Here is a 16,115-nt window from a genome sequence, read left to right as displayed (position 1 = left end):
TAAGAGAGGAAGAGGAAGCAAATCAAGTAGAGAAGAAAAGGTAAAAGGGACAGATGGAGAGATGATAATGGAAGAGATGGCAGTAAGAGGAAGATGGTCATTGTATTTTAGGGAGATATTAAATGTGAATGGGGATAGGGAGGGAAAGGTAGTTGCAGTGGGAAGCATTAAGAAAATGACAATAATGAATGAGGAAAATGGAGGAGAAATAAGGAAAGGTGAGGTGAAAGCAGTTATTAAAATAATGAGAGCAGGAAAGGCACCTGGGTTAGATGGATGTTGAGGAGATGAAGACAAAGAATGGGTTGATCCTGAGATCAAGGGGGGTGGTATGAATGTGGTGCAGATATAGGTGTGCAGTTGGCACCCCCAGCACAGGGTCAAAGGTCACCATATAGAAGGGGGCAAATGGGTGTTGGTTGATGCATATGGGCAGTATGTATGTGTTGTGAACAAGGGAAAGAGGGGAAGAGAGCAAGTGAGAAAAGTGCAGTGGAAGAAAAACATAGAGAATAATTAGCTAGGGTAGGATTGATGGGTGATACGAGTGAAAAAGAAACTAACTAGAAGAGTCTTCATCATCGAAGAAGCAGGAAATAGCACAGGTAAGGTAAGTGATATGTTACCCCACAACCACAGTATATGTATGTATGTACCATTTCATGTGATGCTGATATTATTAATAATAAATCTGTGTATATACCAAGGGCTTCTCCCTTATATGGGAGGTAACCAAGCCAAAGGCATGAGCCCACTCCCACCCACCACCCTTGTCTTTCTCTCATCTTAGCTATGAGAATAATAAATAGCATTACTAAATAGTAAACTTTAAAAATCTTAGTAAATCTAATATTTATTTGCTTAAACTTTCTAGTCCATTACAGTTGCAGCAGCTCCCAAGTGATTATGTAAGTTATCAATATGGACAACACCAAGTTCCAGGAAGCTGCATCTTCTTCAAATCACAGCTTTCTCAGGCTTTTGTTAACAAGAAACCTGTTGTGCCAGGACGTATCCTTTTCTCATGAATATGTAAAACATAGAAAAATAATATCACACATGTTGACAGAACATGATATTACTCAAAAGTTATCATTTAAACGTTGGCTGTTTGACATTCATATATATGACATTGACTCAGAGCTTTTGAGATGGGAGGGGTACTTAATGGGTTTTAATTGTGCATGATGTGGGTGTGTACTTTGACTTAGTTCACCCACCTTCCCTCACTTCTATATTTATATCTTCTGAACCTGAATTCTTGCTTACCTTGCTTCCTTCTAATAAACTGCTTTCCTTTGCAAAGATGGATTTGAAACTTTCGTTAATTATTTTTGCTTTAGCTGGCCTTCATAATAACTCACCATCCTCTATTAGTTTGGTGATTTCTTCCCTCCTCTTACTCTTACTAGCCAGTGATATAGGAAGACTCACATTTATACAATACAGACAACCACCCAATGTATCTTCCTAGGGGACCATGAAGGGTACCTGCCTGTGGTGGTCCTGCAAGATGGACAGCAAAACAGCCCATTTTCAAAACCTGACATCCACTTCACCTCAGTCAACCTTGAGGTCCTGACACTTGGTCTGGACTGGAGTCTGGACTGGAGTCTGGACTGGACAGGGCCCAGGATCTCTCTCTATCCACCTCAACTATAGTTTTTATACTTTCTCAGACATGGGGAGATGAGAATTGGTTATTGCTCACCTTTTCCCACTACTTTCAGCTGGTGACATGGAAACAGCCTCATACTGATACCACACAGACAATAGTCCAAAGTCTGTTACCAGAGAGATCTGTGGGAGTACCTGAAGTCCATTGCCAGCTGTTATGTGGCTGTGGATTTGTCACTTAGTGAACCTCAAGGCAACAATTGATTGATTGTTTTCCTAGAGAGGCCTATGGGAGATCTTGAGGACTGTTACTGACTATACTGGGCCTTTGAGTTTCCAGTTGTTGAAACTCAAAGCACCATTCATTATTATTAATTGTTATAAACACAAAATTGCACAGACATCAATGCAAAGTTTCTTCTTTGAGTGATTTATTGGCTGACCCACTGGCTATGGCAGCATACTTTTGGTACCTTGGGTCTCATCAAAGAGAGAACTGAGGGAACAAATTGAGTGAGTAAGAAAATTTAATTCTATTTGTAAATGACTACATTTTAATAGTTTATAGGTTCTCCTGTGAGGTCTCTCCTAATACTGTTTCAATCACATGAACAGAATATTCTACACAGTCCATGTGTGTTCTTTATTAAGAATTAATATTGGATGCTTATGTACCTTAACATTGTTTCAAGATGTTCTTTTAACTCCTGAAAGACCAGCAGTAAGATTGGCAGACCTGACGCTAAGCGAAATTAATGATATAGCACAGCTCATGGTTGTAACATGCAAGTTGCTGTATGATGTTTATGACTGCAGAGGAACAAGTATTGCTATTCAGGATGGAGAATTTGCAGGTCAAACAGTCAAGGTATAAAGTGGATGTTTTTAGCACATATGTTACTTAAAGACAATATATGAATGGGGAACAAACTTTGTTAAATGAGTCGGAAAAGGAGAGATAGAAAGAGAGTGGCAGAAGTAGTAACAGTGAAAGAGGAGGTTCATAAGGCATGCAGTTTGAGAATAGTTGGATGGGGGAGAAGAGGAATTGACTGGTGGAGTGAGGAACTAGAATAAATATGGAAGGGAAAAAATAGGAAACATGTTTGGCAATCCTTGGTAAAACAAAAACATTAATCATTAACTTCTTTTCCCAGGTTTGCCCCAAAAAAGCAGAAAATGTTAAGCATGAGAAAAAATCAATTAGCCAAAATTCCACTTTAGCACAGATCATTGAACCACCTTTCTTGATAAGTTCCTGCCCTCACCGTTATTTATATATCTGTATACAAAATATAACCAACATCAGGCAAAGAACACTGTTAGAGTTTTATTACTTAGTAAATTTTTTGCTTTTACAAGCACTTCCACATACACATACTTCCAACACATGGTGAAGGAGTGCAGCCAGAAGAAAAGTTACAGGGACATGAATTCTCTGAGGGTGCATCGCATTGGCGAACAGTGGAGGAAATGGCACATGAAGCTAATCTCTTAAGGAGGGCAGCCCATAAAATTGTTACAAATTGCCAACATTTCTGTAGCTTAAGGTAAGTTTCAATCTTTACTGAAGTAATATTTTTGTAACACAAATTGTCCACTTAAAGCCACAGTATACTTAATTTTTTTATTGTGGTGTTGTATGAATACTGAATATAATAATGATTTTCATTGATCCTAATTCTTCACTTCAGGAAGAAAGAAAGAAATGAGGATGTACATAGACCTACCATTGTGGAGATAGGAACTGCAAAAGTTCCTTTTGGAAGCATTCTTGAAGAGACCAATTACTCAGTGGCATTCATGGCTCCATCACACATATTGCCAGGACGTATCCTTTGCATTAATATATATACATATATGTATGGGGTTATTTTTTAAGAACATGGAAATTGCACATTGACTCATGAGTGAAGCAGTACTGAGATGGTTTGGGAATATAGAAAGAACGAGTAAGGAAAAATTAGCCAAAAGAGCGTGGAAAGCAGAAGTGGATAAGAGTGAATTTGAAGCAAAGACCAAGAATTAGGTAGATGGATGAAGTGAAGTGGGCAGTGGATGCAAGAGGAATGTGTAATAAGCAATGAAGAGTGAGCACAAGAAATAGTGAATGGAGAGTGATTATAAACAGATGAGGTAATGATGTGGTTCAAAGAGATGCTCTTCTTGTTTGCTCCATCAATTTTTGTAGTAGATGAGGTATGTATTTACTTATTTACCTAGTTGTATCTTATGGGAAGGGGAGCTATGCTCATGGTGTCCTGTCTGTATCTGTGTCTAAATTGTCTAGTTTGTTCCATACATCCACCACTTTATGGGGAAAGCTGTTCTTTTTCAGGTCTCCTCTGTAACTCTCTTTTTTAGTTTCCTTCCATGTCCCCTTGTATTTCTCTCATCCCAATTTAGTTAGTCTTCTCTATCTAGGATTTCCATACCTCTCATGATTCTGTAGATAGTGTGTGTGTGTATTTACCTAGTTGTATTTTACGGGAAGGGGAGCTATGCTTGTGGGGTCCCGTCTTCATATCTCATTTTATCTAAACTATTTTTAAATTCATGTATTGTTTTTGCACACACCACTTTCTCATCTAACTTGTTCCAACTGTCTATTACTCTGTGAGGAAAGCTGTTCTTTTTCAAATCTCTTCTATAGCTGTCTTTTTTTATTTTCTTTCCGTGTCCTCTAGTATTTCTGTCATCCCATTTTATCAGATTCTCTCTGTCAGTAATTTCTATGCCTTTCATGATTCTGTAAATAGCTATCAAATCTCCTCTCTCTCTTCTTTGCTCTTGTGTCTGTAGTTCAAGTTTTTCTAGTCTCTCTTCATATGATAGTTTTGAGAGTGTTGGTGCCAATTTTGTAATTGCTCTTTGTATTCTTTCAAGTTTTTTTATACATTTTTTTGTACTTGGTGACCATATCGTTGCTGCATATTCCAATCTTGGTCTTATCAGGGTATTTACCTAGTTGTATTATATGGGAAGGGAGCTATGTTCATGGTGACCCGTCTTTGTATCTTTCAGCATCAAGTTTTTTCTTAAAATCTTGAATAGTGTTTGCACACACTGTTTCTTTGTCTGATTTGTTCCAAGTATCTATCACTCTGTGTGGGAAGCTATTTTTTTTTTTCAGATCTTTTCTGTAATTATCTTTTTTAAGTTTCTTTTCGTGTCCTGTTTTTCCATTGTTCCAGTTCATTAAGTCATTCTTGTCTAGGATTTCCATTCCTTTCATTATTCTATAGATAGTAAGTCTCCTCTTTCTTTGCTCTAGAGTTGGTAATTCTAACTTGGACAGTCTTTGTTCATATGTCATTTTGGAAAGAGTTGGTGCTAGTTTTGTTGTTGCTCTTTGTATTCTTTCTAATTTTTTTATATTCTTTTTGGTACTTGGTGTCATTGTGTTGCTGCGTACTCAAGTTTTGGTTTTATTAGTGTAGTTCGATTTTTTTTTTATCATTTCCTCATCCAAATAAGCAAATGCCACTTTTATTGACCTCAATAAATTGTAGGTTTCTCCGGCTATTTTATTAATATGCTTATCTGGTGTCATGTCCTTGCTGATCATCACTCCAAGATCTTTCTCAGAGTTTACTTTTTTGACCTCTTCTTCACCAATTTCGTAATCTTTCAATATTCTGTTTTTACTTTTTCCAAATTCCATTATACTACATTTCTTGATATTTACCTAGTTGTATTTTACAGGAAAGGGAGATACACTCCTGGTGTCCCACCTTTGTATCTCAGTGTCAAGTTTGCTCTTAAATTCGTGAATGATTTTTGCACACACTATTGTTTGGCCCAGTATGTTCCAAGTGTCCACCACTGTGTGGAAAACTGTTCTTCTTCGGATCTCTTCTATAACTGTCTTTTTTTAGTTTCTTTCCATGTCCTCTTGTGTTTCTCTAGTTGTATTATACAGAAAGGGAGCTATGCTCATAGCGACTTGTCTTTGTATCTTTCAGCATAAAGTTTGTTCTTAACCCCTTCGATACAATGACGCCTACGTAGGCGTCATGAGGAGCAAGTGGGTACGTGAGGATGCCGATGTCGGCATCTTGATTATATATATTGTAGTTGTACCTGCGTGACCCCCATACCCTGTAAACTGGCTTCATCATATTTTCTACAGTTTTCAAAATTCACGGGTGAAAGAGAACGAGCAATACAGCGGTAACTTTATTTTTTATAATGCGAGTATTATGACGCAACATCGCATGTCTGGCAGCTAATGCTGCCAGCGAGATTTTGGCCCGTATTGAAGGGGTTAAATCCTTGAATAGTATTTGTGTGTGTGGCAGGGTGGTGGTGATCACCATAAAATGAAGCAGTAGAACTGTGTCTTCCTGCATTGCCCTTGAATTGAGCAATGTGGTGCTAAAATAGGAGGGACAATGAAAGGTTTTGATGCGAGTATATGCTTTGACTCAGTCATCCCCCTTTTATATAAGTGAAAGAGTCTTTGATACACATTTATTTATTTTCTTTACCACTTCTGCACTTTAAGGTATGCAAAGATGGTGTGTAGAGCAAGGAGGATGGGAGGAAATAGAAGGAAGTGGTGGGATGATGAAGTAAAGAAGGTTGTAGAAGAGAAGAAACGAGTATTCACAGATTGGTTGCTAAACAGGACAAGAGAATTATATGAGAGCTTTAAAGAAAAGAGAAGTAAAGCATAAGATAAAGGAGGCAAAAAAGAGAGCAGATGTGAAATAGAGTAAGAGTATGACAGAAAATTTTGAAAGTAATAAAAAAATTTTTTGGAAGGAAATTAAGAGAGGAAGAGGAGGCGAATCAAGTAGAGAAGAAAAGGTGCAGATGGAGAGATGATATTGGAAGAGATGGCAGTAAGAGGAAGATGGGTAGAGTATTTTAGGGAGTTGTTAAATGTTAAGTGGCTAATGAAATTTAACACAAGTAAATGCAAGGTAATGCACATAGGTAAAAATAACAGTAAGTACGATTACAAGTTATTTGGAAATTCGTTAACAAAAGTGGATAGTGAAAAAGATCTCGGCGTAATTATCAGTAACGACCTCAAATCATCCAAGCAATGTATTTCAGCCTCTGAGAAAGCAAATAAGATTCTGGGACTGATTGCGCGATCTTTTGATTTCAAAAGTCCATCACTCATTAACAAGCTATATAAATCGTTAGTTCGTCCACATTTAGAATATGCTGTTTCCGTATGGTCACCGAATCTCATTAAAGATATTGACAGACTGGAAAAAGTACAACGGCGAGCCACAAAACTGATTCCAAATATCAAAAATAAATCATACGAAAATCGACTAAAGCACATGAATCTGTTTTCCCTAAAAAAGCGTAGACTCAAAGGTGACTTGATACAGGTCTTTAAGATTTTAAAGGGAATTGACAATATCAAAAGTGTCAAAATTTTCACATTGAATGAGAATCAGACAAGAAACAATGGTCTCAAACTGTCCGGAAATAGATTCAATTTGGAAGTAGGTAGAAACAACTTTGCCAACCGTGTAGTTAATGAATGGAATAAACTTCCTGCACAGGTAGTGCAATGTAGTTCAGTTCGAAGCTTTAAGAATCATTTAGATAAATACCTAATTAAGATGCTGTAATGATTATAATTTATGTTATATTATTTGTTTTTGTTTTGTTATCATTTGTCTGTCTGATTTTCATTTATCATTAGTTATATGTCAATTTATTATTTACTATTTACCTGTTTGTTTATTATTTTAACTATACCTATGCATTCATTTATGTATTTTATTTGTTATTTACATTATTATAGTTTTTATTTATTATTTTATTATCAATATTTTTTTTTTTTTTTTTTTTTTTTTGCATCCGACCTAGATATGGATCAAAAGGTCTCCTGTCGGCATGCTCCGCCTTTGTAATCCTTTGTAGGAGGATAGGGAGGGAAAGGTAGTTTCAGTGATAAGTGCTAAGAAAATGACTGAGGAAAATAGAGAAGAAATAAGAAAAGATGAAGTGAAAGCAGTTATTAAAGTGGTGAGAGCAGGCAAAGTACCTGGGTTAGATGGGTGTCATGTGGAATGTCTAAAAAAGGGAGTACAGTGATGGTGGACTGGCTGGTGAAGTTGTTTAATTTTTGTCTAAAAAGAGTAGAGTGCCGGAGGACTGGAGTGCCTGTATAGTTCCACTTTACAAGAGAAAAGCAGACAAGTGTGAGTGTAGTAGTTTCAGAGGAATCAGTTTGTTGAGTGTAGTTGGGAAGGCTTATGAGAGGATCTTGATTGAGAGGATTAGGAGAGGAACAAAGGGAGAGATTGGTAAGGAACAGTGTGGGTTTAGGAAAGGTAAGGGTTGCATGGATCAGATTTTTGTGGTAAAGCAGTTATGTGAGAAAGCTGTAGGAAAAGGTAACGCTGTTTTTTTTTATGGATTTGGAGAAGGCTTATGACAGGGTAGACAGGGAAGTTTGGTAGATATATTGAATAGGAGAAAGCTGTCAAGAGCAGTCAAGAGTTTTTACGAGACTAGTAGAGCCTGTGTTAGAATTAGAAATGGAGAGAGTGAGTGGTTTGAGGTAAAGGTGGGACTTCACCAGGCATGTGTCATGTCACCATGGCTGTTCAATTCATACATGGTTGGGGTAGTGCGAGAAGTAAATGCAATGGTAATTGGCCAGGGATTGGAGATTATTAAAGAAAATGGAGAAAAATGGAGATAAGCCAGATATTGTTTACTGATGACACTGTTTGTAGCAGGACAAGAGGAGGATTAAGGAAATTAGTGACAGAGTTTGGGAAGGTGTGCAAAAGAAGGAAGTTGAAGATAAATGTGGGTAAAAGTAAGGTGATGAGATGTACAAGGGAAGAGGATGGCAGCAAATTGGAAGTGAGTATTAAGGGAGAGAGACTGGAGGAAGTGGATAGCTTTAGATACTTGGGTGCAAATGTAGAGGAAAAGTGCAATGAGAAATAGACATTTGGGAATGGATGCTGAGAGGAGATTGCATGAATGAGTGATTGTGCTGACAGCACTGTATGAGGCAGAAACATAAGAGAGGAGTTTAAATGTGTTGGAGAAGAAATGTCTGAGAAGTACGGTAGGGGTTACTAGGCTGGATAGAGTGAGAAATGAGGTGAGGAGAGCAGTGGTGGAAAGGGAGTTGGGAGATAGGGTTGATGAAAGAGTATTGGGATGGTTTGGACACAAAGAAAGAATGAGAAGAAAGATTAGTAAAAGAGGTAGAGGGATTAAACATGAGGGGGCAACCAAGGATGAGATGGATGGATGGATGGAGTAAAAGGGGCAGTGGGAAAGAGGGGAATGTCTATTGAGGAAGGAAGGGAGAAGACAGAAGATAAGGGTGAGTGGAGAATGGTTGTGTATGGATGATGCTGTGATGCATGGAATGTATGGAGGGGTGAGGGAGGATGTGTGAATGATATTCTGATGCAGGCCAAAGGGTCACTGATTAAGTGAAGTGGCCTTACTGTGTCATGTTGCATTGCTTCTGACACAGGACAGTGGGTGAGATGCAGGGATGAACCTGTCATCCAGGAGGAGCCAAGAAAAAAGGGAGGGAGGGATGGTGAATGGGAGTGGAGTACATGGTGAAGAAATGGGTGGGAATGAATTTATGCCTTTGACTTTGGCTACCTCCCATATAAGAGGGAAAAAGCCCTTGTGATATATATATATTGAACATTTTTAGAAGCTCCGCCATGGGATACGAACCCTGACCCGTGCGTCGAAAATCACGAGGTCAAGACGCTAGCAACCATGCTACGGTGATGGTTCAAAAGGACTGTACTAGTCCCCGACAACGCTTCACGTAACAATGGAAGATCTAGTCTCAATTTCATCTAATCCCGTATTAGGCGAGCCCTCCGACAAGTTGGGTATGTTTAAGACAGATTGAACATTTTTAGAAGCTCCGCCATGGGATACGAACCCTGACCCGTGCGTCGAAAATCACGAGGTCAAGACGCTAGCAACCATGCTACGGTGATGGTTCAAAAGGACTGTACTAGTCCCCGACCACGCTTCACGTAACAATGGAAGATCTAGTCTCAATTTCATCTAATCCTGTATTAGGCGAGCCCTCCGACAAGCTTCTAAAAATGTTCAATCCAACTTGTCGGAGGGCTCGCCTAATACGGGATTAGATGAAATTGAGACTAGATCTTCCATTGTTACGTGAAGCGTGGTCGGGGACTAGTACAGTCCTTTTGAACCATCACCGTAGCATGGTTGCTAGCGTCTTGACCTCGTGATTTTCGACGCACGGGTCAGGGTTCGTATCCCATGGCGGAGCTTCTAAAAATGTTCAATCTGTCTTAAACAACTTGTCGGAGGGCTCGCCTAATACGGGATTAGATGAAATTGAGACTAGATCTTCCATTGTTACGTGAAGCGTGGTCGGGGACTAGTACAGTCCTTTTGAACCATCACCGTAGCATGGTTGCTAGCGTCTTGACCTCGTGATTTTCGACGCACGGGTCAGGGTTCGTATCCCATGGCGGAGCTTCTAAAAATGTTCAATCTGTCTTAAACAACTTGTCGGAGGGCTCGCCTAATACGGGATTAGATGAAATTGAGACTAGATCTTCCATTGTTACGTGAAGCGTGGTCGGGGACTAGTACAGTCCTTTTAAACCATCACCGTAGCATGGTTGCTAGCGTCTTGACCTCGTGATTTTCGACGCACGGGTCAGGGTTCGTATCCCATGGCGGAGCTTCTAAAAATGTTCAATCTGTCTTAAACATACCCAACTTGTCGGAGGGCTCGCCTAATACGGGATTAGATGAAATTGAGACTAGATCTTCCATTGTTACGTGAAGCGTGGTCAGGGACTAGTACAGTCCTTTTGAACCATCACCGTAGCATGGTTGCTAGCGTCTTGACCTCGTGATTTTCGACGCACGGGTCAGGGTTCGTATCCCATGGCGGAGCTTCTAAAAATGTTCAATTTGTCTTAAACACATATATATATATGTGTGTGTGTGTGTGTACCACTTCCAGGTTTCATGATAGTTATGTCAGGACAGCAAAACAAAGGTTTCCACATTCTTAACTACAGAATTATAGATGCCTATGTTATGCTGAAATGCTCTTACAACACCCTAAATGAAGCATCTGCAGAGGAGCTTCAGGATCTCTTTCAGTTGACACAGAAAGTCCAACTCCTTCTTGAAGATTATGTAGGAACAAACTCTTCTACATTAGCCTTATTTTCAGGTCAAGATGGCCAAGGACAAACTAAAGTAAGGTTCAGTGAATGTTTGATCTTATTTATATGTCTGTAAAAACATTTGGTCAATTTTGGCACAATTAAGGATTCTTTTTTTGTTAATGCCAGAAATTTATTCAGCTGATGGAAACCTAGCCCAAAAGTGATTCATGAAATGATTCTCTTTTCTAGCACTACAAGAGTTTTCAGTCTGGTTTATCTATGAAAAACTTCTTGTTTTATGGTTCCAGTAGTTTTCTTATTTTTCATTCACTGTTTTTTTTTTCAGCCCATTCACTTTCAGATTGTGCCCCGTAAAAAAGATGATATACCAAACAATGATGACATCTACATGGCATTTGAAAGCCACTGGTTGGTGTATGGCAATCCCAGTCTCTCCTGGGAACAGAGTAGTAAGATTGCAAAATCCATACTGATGCATTAGATCTGGGGTCAGCAGCTTTTTGAGTGCACTGTGCCACTTTCTTTGGTATGTAGAAACCTAGATGCCAAAAGTACTTTTGATATACAAGTTATTGCCACATATACAGTTGTTATCTTACCAAAATGGGGGTACCAATAAATATTAATCTTTCCAAACTTTGGTTTCAATATGATCTTTTGTCACATTCTGTTTATTTGAAGTAGTAATATTTTTCTATGCTGATATACATACAGGTGTACAGGTGGGTAAAATCAAGGTGATGAGATGTACAAGGGGAGAGGATGGCAGTAAGTTAGAAGTAAGTCTTAAAGGAGAGAGGCTGAAGGAAGTGGATAGCTTTAGGTATTTGGGGTTGCATGTGGTTGGAAAGGGAGGAATGGAGGTAGAGGTAAATTGTAAATTGAGAGAAGCAAGTAAATGCTTTAGGGGATTAAGAAATGCCATGAGAAACAGGCATCTGGGAATGGATGCAAAGGAGATTGTATGTAGGGATGATTGTGATGACGGCTTTGTATGGGGGCAGAGACTTGGAATTTAAAAGAGGCAAAGAGGAAAGTTTCAATGTGTTTGAGATGAAAAGTCTGAGAAGTATGGTAGGGGTTATTAGGTTGGGTAGAGAAACAAGGAGGTAAGGAGGATTGTGAGTGTGGAAAAGGAGATGAGAGATAAGGCTCATGAAAGACTACTGGGATGGTTTAGACACATGGAAAGAATGAGGGAAGAGAGATTAGTAAAAGAGGTGTGGAGGGCAGAGGTGGAGTGAACATAGGAGGCAACCGAGGATGAGATGGAGGGATGGGGTAAAAGGGGCATTCAGAGAGGGGAATGTCTGTTGAGAAAGGAAGATGACAGAAGATAGGAGTGAAAGGAGAATGGTTACATGGGGGATGGGTGGGCAAGGGAGTATGTTTGAATGATTGAAACACTTGGATATCTTGTCTCTAACTCACATTAGTTTTGTGCTTGCAGTGTGCTACCTTTCTCATTTCATACCTATATTTTTATTCCAGGAGGTGCCAAGATAGGAGGGAGGGAGGAGGGTGGAGGGGAGTGGAATATATGGGAAATGAAATGGGTGGGAGTGATTTCTATGCCTTTTTCTTTTTTGGCTACCCCCCCCCTGTAAGGGGAAAAAAGCCTTGGTATATGTATATATATGTATGTACTAATTTTACTTTACAACCAAAATTTATGGCTCCTTATTTTATTCCTTTGCATATTATCCACACTATCGCATATCTCGTCAGCCTTCAATCCATGACAACATACATATATCCCTTATAAGGGAGATAGCCAAGAAACAAAGGCATAAAAACCACTCCCACCCATTCCATCCCTAACATACTCCTTTCCCCTCTACCCTCTTATCTTGGCACCTGCTAGATGACTGGTCATCCCTGCATCTCGCCTACTGCCCTGGGTCAGAAGCAGTATTGCAAGACACAACAAGGCCGCTTCATTAAATTGGCAACCTCCCTCGCTGTCCCCTCATGCAGAAAAGGAGAAAGACAGGGAGAAATCCCTTCAGGCTGCATCAATTTATTTCTTACACATACTCCCTCACCCCCCACCTCCAACCCACTCCACCTTCATGCATTACAGCATCATACACACACAACCATTCTCCATTCACCCCTATCTTCTGTCCTCCTCTTTCCCAATGCCCCTTTTACCCCATCCATCTATCTCATCCCAGGTCGACCCCTCATGTTCACTCCTTCCACACCTCTTTTACTAATCTTTCTTCACTCATTCTTTCCTTGTGTCCAAACCATCCCAATAGTCTTCCATCAACCCTATCTCCCAATTCCCTTTCCACCTCTGTTCTCATTTCTCACTCTATCCAGCCTAGTAACCCCTATCATACTTCTCAGGCACCTCATCTCAAACACATTCAAACCCCTCTCTTATGTTCCATGTTTCTGCCCCATAGAGTGCTGTTGGCACAATCACTCTTTCATACAATCTCCTCTTAGCATCCATTTCCAAATGTCTATTGCTCATTACCCTTTTTAATCCCCCAAAGCATTTACTTGCTTCTCTCAATCTACATTCTACCTCCACCTCCACTTCTCCCTTTCCCACCACATTCACATTTACTTGCTTACTTACTTACTTGGTGTTGTTCTGAGGTTGATCCCTCACAGTCACGGTGATCCGCCGCTGAATCCGGTTTTGGCGTCCCTAGCTAGTAGGTCCACTTGATCCGGGATGGAGTTTGAGGCTGCCCGACAGATGTCTGTATAGCCTGGTACCAGTGGTTCATCAGGTAAGGACGTTAAGTATCTGTCCAGGCCAGCCTTAAATGTGTCCACCGTGCAGCCTGTTATGTCTCTTATTTGTTTAGGGAGTGCATTGAAGATCCTTGGCCCTTCATGCCCCAGGCTGGCAGCAAGTAAAGTCTTGATTCGCTCTGGGGCTTTGGTTGGAAGGGTTCTTCTTTTGCACTTTCGCCCTGTTCGTTTATTGTATTATGAGTGCAGTGTAGAAGAGTTTGTGGGGTCTGGTGTATGCTTTTCTAGGATCTTCCACAGGTAGATGGCTCTGTACCGGTCTCTCCTTCTTTGTTGGGAGAATAGATTGAGTTCCTTGAGGCGGTCCCAGTAATTTAGTTCCCTCATCCCCTGGATCTGACGGGTGAAGCTTCTTTAAACTGCTTCCAGCCGCTGGATTTCCCCCATTTTATGGGGCGACCACAATTGACTGCAGTAGTCTAGTGTGGGTTGGACCAGGGCCCTCCATAGGGTTAGCATAACCTGTGGTTCCCTTGATGAGAAGGTACGGAGTACCCAGCTTGCCATTCCCTTGGCTTTCTTTATTGTTTCATCAATGTGATGATGAAAGCTGGCATCCTCGCTGAGGTGGACTCCCAGGCATTTTACATGCATCTTTGGGGGATGACTAAGTCCCCCTCAGTGTGCAGAGCAGTTTCCTGCTTGATGTCTTGGTATGGGCCACACCTCAGCATTTCGAATTTTCCTTCATTGAACTGCATGTTGTTTTCTCCAGCCCAGGTGTACACCTTGTTGAGGTCCTCCTGTAGGTGGAATACATCCTCTTGACTGGTCACTGTGTGGCTGATGTTTGTGTCATCAGCGAAAGAGGTAAGAACTGAGGAGCGTATGTATTTGTCGATGTCACACAGGTGGATGAGGAATAGGAGTGGACCCAGAACTGAACCTTGAGGCACTCTGCTACTTACTGCGGCCTCTACAGATTTGCGGCCATCCACTGCCACTGTCTGTGTCCTCCCAGTGAGGAAACTGGATAACCAGATTCCCAGTTTGCCTCCAATTCCTAAGGATCTGATTTTATGGAGGAGGATGCCGTGATCAACCTTATCAAATGCCTTGGCGAAATCTAGGAACACCACATCTACATTTCTTCCTTCCGCCAGGTTGTGTAGGAGCCAGTCGTAATGATCCAGTAACTTTGATAGACAGGAGCGTCCTTTTCTGAACCCATGTTGGGTTTCGTTTAGGAAGTTGTTGTCTTCCATATACTTGGTGACTTTATCCCGCACACATTTCTCAAACACTTTGGTGATATGAGATGTAAGTGCCACTGGTCTGTAATTTTGTGGGAGGCTCCTGTCCCCTCCTTTGTAGATGGGGCTTATAGTGGCTTTTTTGAGGAGTGCCGGGACCACTCCTTTGTCTAGGGAGGATCTCCATAACAAACTTATGGGTTGCGCAAGGGTTTCTTTGCATTTTAGGAGCATGATGGCTGGTACTCCGTCTGGTCCAGCGGCCGAGTTTGATTTTAGCTCTTTTATGCTGTTCTTCATGTCGTTCTTTGTGAACAGTATGTCGGTGAGCTGTGGTGACTGGGGGTTTTTCGTTTCAAAGAATGCTGCTGGGTTGCTGACAACTTTGGACGCTCTTGGTGTACTGAATACATTGTTGTACTGTTGCCTCAACACTTCACATGTTTCTTCCGGATCTTTTGTTAGTGTTCCCTTGTCTGTTTTTAGGGGGCCAATCTGGGTTTTTGTCTTTATGTACCTCTTGCAATAGCTGTAGAAGTATTTCGGGTTGTGTTTAATGTTCGTTATCGCCCGATTTTCATCGTTTCTCCTTTGTGCTTCATGGGATATTCTTATTTGTTGTTCAACTTCAGCTATTTTGGTCCTGATTCGGCACTCATTTTCCTCTCTTTTACTTTTATTCAGTTGTTTAGTTAAGGACCTTCTTTTCCTCATCAGGATTCTTCTGTCTCTCGGTATGGTGTTTTGTTGAGGTCTTCTGTTTCGTTTTAGTGGGATGTGGTTATTGCAGATTTCTAGTAAGTTTTTATTAGGGCCTGGAACGTGTCATCTGGACTGCCCCCTTCCATGATCTGGTCCCAGTTTACTTTGCCAAGGCTAGCATTTCCCTCTTCCCACTTTATGGAGTCGCTGTGGAAGTTGAAGTGTCCAAGGTGAGTATCCTCCGATGGGGTTGGTTTACTTTGTACTTTCCCTGTTTTCATGTAAGTGGTGTTCACCGTGATGAGGTTGTGGTCAGTGAGCGTTGTTTCTTCTACATGGTAGTTGCTGAGAATGCCCTGGTTATTGGTGAAGAAAAGGTCGAGGATATTATTTATCCTTGTTGGCTTGGTTATCATCTGTGTGAGAAATGCCCTGTCAGCTAGGTCCAGCAGGAGTTTGGCTTGGGCTTGGTCCTCTGTTGTTCTTCCTGATATGGTACCTTCTGGCCATTGTATAAATGGTAGATTAAAATCCCCACACAGAATGATGTCAGGCATTGGTGTTTGCAGACTATCTAGTAAGAGGTCTATCTTTTCTATCCCTTTTCTGAAATTTTCAGTGTCACATTGGGGTGGGCGATATCCAAGTATCTAAAACTACCCACTTCCTCCAGTCT

The 16,115-nt window shown here is 40.7% G+C and overlaps 1 protein-coding gene across 14 annotated transcripts in view; it reads left to right on the top strand.

Moving 5' to 3' along the window:
* Positions 1-16,115, top strand: part of NitFhit (ntrilase and fragile histidine triad fusion protein NitFhit) — a 43,943-nt gene that overhangs the window by 23,361 nt on the left and 4,467 nt on the right. For 9 of the 14 annotated variants that reach the window (XM_076199580.1, XM_076199579.1, XM_076199578.1 and 6 more), the window contains exons 9-14: positions 875-1,011; positions 2,310-2,485; positions 2,980-3,167; positions 3,312-3,448; positions 10,664-10,839; positions 11,095-12,253. In XM_076199580.1, coding sequence (XP_076055695.1) covers positions 875-1,011; positions 2,310-2,485; positions 2,980-3,167; positions 3,312-3,448; positions 10,664-10,839; positions 11,095-11,250 — 970 coding nt within the window. In that variant the 3' untranslated portion in view covers positions 11,251-12,253. The other 5 variants (XM_076199573.1, XM_076199576.1, XM_076199568.1 and 2 more) reach the window with 3 other exon arrangements.

The sequence above is a fragment of the Oratosquilla oratoria genome, chromosome 16, assembly GCF_046742065.1.
Source record: "Oratosquilla oratoria isolate Oo_2021 chromosome 16, ASM4674206v1, whole genome shotgun sequence".
NCBI lineage: Eukaryota > Metazoa > Arthropoda > Malacostraca > Stomatopoda > Squillidae > Oratosquilla > Oratosquilla oratoria.
The sequence above is the reverse complement of the archived record's forward strand: the minus strand, read 5'-3'. Positions and strand labels throughout refer to the sequence as shown.